The sequence below is a fragment of the Quercus suber genome, unplaced genomic scaffold, assembly GCF_002906115.3.
Source record: "Quercus suber isolate HL8 unplaced genomic scaffold, Cork oak 2.0 scaffold_132, whole genome shotgun sequence".
NCBI classification, from domain to species: Eukaryota; Viridiplantae; Streptophyta; class Magnoliopsida; order Fagales; family Fagaceae; genus Quercus; species Quercus suber.
The window spans coordinates 1,393,423-1,400,012 of record NW_027069595.1 but is presented as its reverse complement, the minus strand read 5'-3'; the positions used below and the strand labels follow the sequence as shown (position 1 = coordinate 1,400,012).

Below are 6,590 nucleotides of genomic sequence, written 5' to 3'. Positions count from 1 at the left end.
ACTATGGGTTAAGTGACTTTAGTTAATAGTTGTTCTAAAATTCTGATAGATATATGAGGTTATTTGATTGTATATCCTGTAATATAATATAAATTGTTAATATTTTTTTTTTGTAAAATACAAAAATTACTGGGAAGCTTAGTGTGTGTGTGTGCAGGAGAGAGAGAGAGAGAGTACCTCTAGGATCCCATGGCCAAAGCTACTTTCTCTTAAGGCACTGTATTCAGGTTGCTGATCCCAACAGAACTTGCCAGCTGCTGGGCCAGATGTAAAGTTTGTAGCACAAAAGCCACCCATGTACTCGTCAGGAGTAGTTGATGGCTCTGGGCATTGGCCGGGATCATCAGCATAATTAATTGCCATCTTTTCTCGATTACCCCCATCTCCAACTGTGATATATACTGGACCACAGGGATCTAATGTGTAATTATAAACTCGATTTGACCTTTCATAAGCATGGACCTGGAGATCTTTAAGCAAATAACATTCAGTGCACTAGAAAAAATCTCTTTAGATAGAGGTGTGATTATCCCAATATAATAAGGGTAAGTTACAGATTACCTCCCTATGGTTAAACCTATTATAGTTTATCTCCATCTTTTCAAAAGTGCCACCAAACCTCCTTGAACTTTGGACTTAAGTTGAAATCATAAACTCTCTAATACTTGAAAGAATTTGCCATGTACTCGTCAGGAGTGTTAGAATTATATTGTTAAATGATTAAATTTACGATCTCCTACTAACTTAAGTTTTTGGGAGAATCGGTAATTTAACACTTGTTGCCGAGTTTTTGAGACATATGTAGAGGATCATGACCCAATGAAAAAATGGAAATGCAAGGTCCAAAATTACTTAAAAGACATTAGGATACCAAAAAGATATGAAGCCAACCCAACTGTTTTTCCTGGTCTAGTTTAAACATTAGTCTATTTCATCACCTACCTAGGGTTTGTTTGGATAGCACTTATTGTTGCTGAAAGTTGTTAAAAACTGATTGTTACTGAAAACACTGTAACAAAATAATTTTTAAATATATGAATAGTACCGTGGGACCCACTTTTAATATTTTTAATGTATGAACAGTGCATGAACAGTACACGCACAGTATTTTTTTCTCACAAAAGTCAATAAATCCGGCTGCTAAAAAAAAAAAAAAAAAAAACAGAAAACGCAACGCGACTTTGAGTGATTTAAAGTGCTATCCAAACTGGGTCCTAGTAACACTAACATTACAAACTAAGACATTTTTGGTTACCTCTAATCATTTATGGAAAAGATCCATTCTAAAGGACATTGCTGTTATCCTTAGAAATCCTATTAATAATAATACTATATGATCCACATGCATGACTAAACATAATTTTTTTGTTTTAACCATAAAATAAAAGTATAGCCATCATCACTTACATGTCCATTAAAGACTATGTCAACACCATAAGAGTAAAGCAGCTCTTCCATTGCCACCCTCATACACTCCACTTCTTTATAATGAGCTTTATAGGAACTGTACCAAGGTGGTGCCAAGTGGCTACCAGCCATGGAGTTTTTGATCTGTCAACATTAGCCAAGTCTCTCTCTAGCCACTTGTATTGATCCTCTATCAACAAACACCAAACTATAGTGAGAAGCTGCTCAAACTGAAAAGAAAAAGGTAGTAATGCAAAATGATTGCATGCTTCATATTGGAACAACAAATGTGAAAGTAAATAAAAAACATGTAATTACAGTTGCATCCTATAGCAGGAATAATTAAACAAATAGAAGAAGATTGCATCACGAATAAAAATACTGATTTTACAGTTCCTTTTTGCTTTAGGTTCTCCATTCTGTTTTACATAGCATTTAGATATAAGTTCACTTCTTTCTTTTTTCTCCCCCTTTTTCTTATTTGCCAATTACAGTGATGATATCTGACATATGAGTTTCATGTCTTCAGTCTCAAAATATATTTGTTATATATCTGTAGATGAAGATGAATTCAACATCATTATTTCATTTTATAACACCTAGATTTTCAAGTATAAACGTACACCGATTGCCACTAATAAAAAATTTCTACTTTATAATACACCCACTCAATGACAAAAGCCATATTAATGGCTGCCTGAGATTACACTATTTTGACAAGTCCCACAATGTTTAGCTTTTAAAAAGCTCTCCATCCTTTTATATGTTCTTCATTGTTTTTTAGTTTTCTCAAGATCCATCTTTACCTTGACAATAGGGATGGATATACAAATACATCCAAGATCTTAAGGCAACAACATCCTAGTACCTGATTTATTGTATGCAATATAGGCCCCAAGCATGATAAAGTGTATCCCCCCTGCATCGAAGGAATAATAGAATGTGGATGAAGATCCACTTTCTTCAGATGGGAATGCAAAGCGAGAACTATAAGCTGCAAATGTCTGGCCTCTAGCTTGTTCTTCTATTTCATGGTTCCCTTCTACCACCATTATTGGAACTTTAGACACTAAATTCTGCATAAACCTGTGAAGAAATGTTCAGTGACAGTGACATAAGTTTTTTTTCTGTTTTTTTTGGTAAGTGTGATAGTGACATAAGTAATACTAGAATTTATCAGAAAAGAGTTAACAGTATCCAATTCACATAATTAAAGGAGGGAAAAGAAAAAGGAAAGGAAAAAAAGTTTGGAGTTTACACCTTCCCCAGTAATCCCAACGAGGCTGATACGTCTCATGTATGGGACTTTGTGGAAATGAGCAAGAATAACAGTCAGAGCCGGTTCCATTTGTCAGGTATAAATTAGCATAGGTAACATCACCGACCAACAGAACAAGATTGGGCTTATTACTAATCAAATGACTAATGGTGGTAGTTGTATTGTAAGTAAGACCAAGATCTCCAACAATTGCTATTCTGTCTGGATAGTTTCTTGGGCCAGAAACTGGCATAGTCTTGAAGGAGTCAACTTTACTCCAGGCTTGTCTAGAGGGATCTCCGCATCGATAATAGTATAGAGTGTTTGGGTTCAACCCTACAAGGACAGAATGAGAAAGCAAATTAAACACACATGAAGAGTTCAAGAAGGTCAAAAAATTTGAGGTATAACATTCTAATAATCTGCTTCACCAAAACTATCAGATCTAGTTCAATGTCCCTGCAGCAAAAGCCAGGAATACCATTAAAGTCATTTTTCTGATCACTTACTGAAGAATGTAGAGTGATTGATTTTTTTAATGATTTTATAATGTTCAAATTATCCAGTCTTGGAACACCCCCCCCACCCCACCACACAAAAAAAAAAAAAAAAAAAAGAAAAAAGAAAAAGAAAAAGAAAGACAGGTTACATAATTTCTCTATGAACCCAACCCTAATTTAATAAGGATTAAGGCTTGGTTGAGTTGAGTCTGTGTCGTATAGGCGTTAACTGAACAGGCAAGCAGATACTGAAACTCCAGAATTGGTCAACAGAAAAGTCATGCTTGGTTTATTTCTGAAAAATTTTGTGAAGCATCAATTTATTAAAAGATATGAACAATAAAGATTAAGACATTTTTGTCAATGGTCACATTTTGTAATATGTTCATAATAATTATGGTACCGAATTTCAGTATTATATTTACAACATTATTTTATCTATTCTCCGAGAACAATGTCAATTTATCCTCTTTATTTTGATCTAATAAGTTTCTATTCATATTTGTGCACACCCTAACAAATTTCATGGTTGACAAGAGAGCTACTCGAGTAAAACAATAATTCAATCAAAGATAAACACAAAAGTAACAAATATTAAAACATAATCTCCTGGTATGTGTCCAGTTGAACATACCCAAAAAAAAAAAAAAAAACCTTCCATCTCAATTAAGCAGCATTAATATGCTTTCAAATGAGTAATATTTCAAAATAAAAAACCAAGTTAGTTAGTAATACTAAAGAGTATATATACCTGTGAGGCGAACATGATGAATAATTCCAGAAGTATAATTTTGGAGACCTTCAAAGGGATAGAGTTGATTGTAAACAAGAGAATAGCCTGTGGCTTCATGTGTTAATGGTTGTCTTATCATCCCGTAACGAACGACACTCGCAACAGTTTTAGGGTCTAATGGCTTTATATTGTAACCAATTTGGGATTCGCCTACAAACTCCAACAATCAATTACCATAATTAAGCAGCAACAAAACAAGATTAAAATTAAGATAGCCACAGTTTCCTAAGAGTCAAATTGAAAAAATAAACTTCCACACTAAAAGATACCTTCTTCTATTTACGTGCAGATGGAAAAATAAATAAATTTGTTTATTCAGTTTTACTAATCAAAAAGTAAATAAATTTATATAAAACCATTTCCATAGTTGACGACACTTACAGCCATTAGCCAATTATACACCCCTAAGCCTTTATTCATCAAAGAGAAATTGATAATAAAAATAAATAAATAAATAAAACAAAAGGAAAAAGAAAAAGAGAGAGGGTTTTCTAGTTAGTCACACTTGAAGCTTATAGGTTACAACCATATGAGCCAATAAAGACTTTTATAAAATTCCATTCCTTTATTTCTTTTTCCTTTCATTTTTCTCCTCTGTTCTCCTAGCAACCAAAAAGAAGAAGAAAAAAAGATTCAACAGTGAAACTTCTAGGGAATTGCCATCATAACACATCAAATCCAAGACAAGCAGTCTTATATTGAATTTTACCATTCCTTATCAACTTAAAATTTTAGAATAAATAACAGTTTATTATAATTTTAGAGCAAGTAATCTTGAGTTTGAACACCGTCGTTTCCTCTTTTGAAAATGGGAGATTAGACCTTGCATGACTTGAGGAGAGTGTTAGAATAAATTAAATAAATTTCTGAAAAAATAATAATTTATTATGGTATTAGAGGAGATAATCTTGAACTCAAAACACCATATCCCGTCTTATGAAAAGTAGATTGGACCTCACATGATGGAGGAAGTGTTAAGATGATAACTTATCATTACCAATAAGCTCTAGCTTAACTGGCTCCTCCTTCAATTATAAAATTTAGGCGGAGGGTTTAAGATTCATTGGTTGCATGCGTAACTTGTCATTTACCAACAAAAATAAAATTATCATTATATATAGGCTAAAATCTAAACTACACACTTTAAGTTTGGGTGAATTGTTTTTCCATCCCTAAAGTTAAATTTTTGTCATTTTAGTCTTGAAACTTCAACAATTCTTTCATTTTAGCTTATAAAACAAACACTATTCTCATACGTGATACGATGTGATTTTACAGTAAAGACAATGGATGGAAGCACCAATATGACAGAAATGTTAAAGCTAACCATAAAAATGACCAAAAAAAAAAAAAAAAAAATCAAACTTTAAGAACACCCATTAAAAAAAAAAAAAAAACAAATTTAAGAACGGGATTATTAAAAAAAAAAAAAAAATTTAAGAACACCCATTAAAAAAGTAAATAAAATTTTAAGGACAAAAATGACGATTCATAATATGGCTTTTGGCTATATATGTATATTAACAGAATCAGTAAAATCAGAAAGAAAAATAGCCAAAGCTAAAAAAAAAACAAAGGTAAAGTGAGTAATGAATTGGAGGAGATTCGTTTGGCATTGGTTTGGATGAAAAACTATCGAAACGAGAGAAATAGATAGAGATACCAGTGATCCATGAGATCCAGACGGAGTGGTAGTGTGCGGAGAGCGAGATTGAAATCTGTTCAGGCTCGAAGCCTTTGACTCGTCGCTTAACCCTGGGATCGGAGTCCGGCAAATCCACGGCGTTGCCACGTAAACTTTCGTCGAACGGCACCGTCACCGGCTCGAACGGACCGTCTAGAGTGGACGGGATATTCACTCCGCCGCCGTCCACGAAAATGAACCCCGCAATCGCAACCGCACAAAAAAGCCTCAGAGGGAAAACCATTTCAGTGTCTCAGTCAGTCAGTATTAGGGAATTCGAATTCCCAACACACACACACACACACAGTCACTGAGAAAGAAAGAAAGGAAAAAGAGAGTTTTGTGTGAAAGTTGGGTTTGGTTCTGTGGTCAGTTTATTAGCCGTTGGAATTGAGACGTGGAAACTGAAAACCATAGAGAGTTTCGGATTTGATGGAAATGGAATTAAATTACCGAATTTAATGTCTGTGTCCTTTTGTTCATTGTTTTCAGAATTTGGGCCCACAGGCTCTAACATTTTCTCAAAGAAGGAAATGGGGCCCACATTGCACGCAGATTAAAAAATATATATGGGGCCTCTCGGTTTTGGCAGAAATATCGACAGATCACATCCTATGCAATTTCCTTCCCCTTATTTTTTTCGGTCTTTTACCATCAAGTTTGGTGCCAAATCTTATCTTATCTTCCAAACCAATGCAAGTAAGTTTTACAAAGAATTGCTTATTTTATTAAAATTTAAAATATTTTGTTAAAAGTATGGTAGATTGAAGGAAAAAGTTAGTTAAAATAGTATAGTGAGATTTATAAATAGTACTAAAAAGTGTAGTGAAATTCATAAATAGAATAAAAATAAGGTAAATAGTAAAATAAGTTGGCAAAAATAATATTTGTCAAATGGACACCAAATGTGTGAAAAGTGCTATTTTTAATTTTAGCACCAAAACTTGA

The 6,590-nt window shown here is 33.5% G+C and overlaps 1 protein-coding gene across 1 annotated transcript; it reads right to left on the bottom strand.

The window, feature by feature from the left end:
- Nucleotides 1–177: 177 nt before the first annotated feature.
- On the bottom strand, nucleotides 178–6,104 carry LOC112009745 (purple acid phosphatase 15; the record flags this gene model as incomplete). Its single annotated transcript, XM_065776424.1, is given in 7 exon segments — nucleotides 178–462; nucleotides 1,408–1,517; nucleotides 1,520–1,597; nucleotides 2,276–2,493; nucleotides 2,668–3,001; nucleotides 3,917–4,108; nucleotides 5,622–6,104. Coding segments are annotated over 7 exon segments (1,482 nt in total), but the record flags the coding sequence as incomplete, so codon positions are not given.
- Nucleotides 6,105–6,590: the final 486 nt, after the last annotated feature.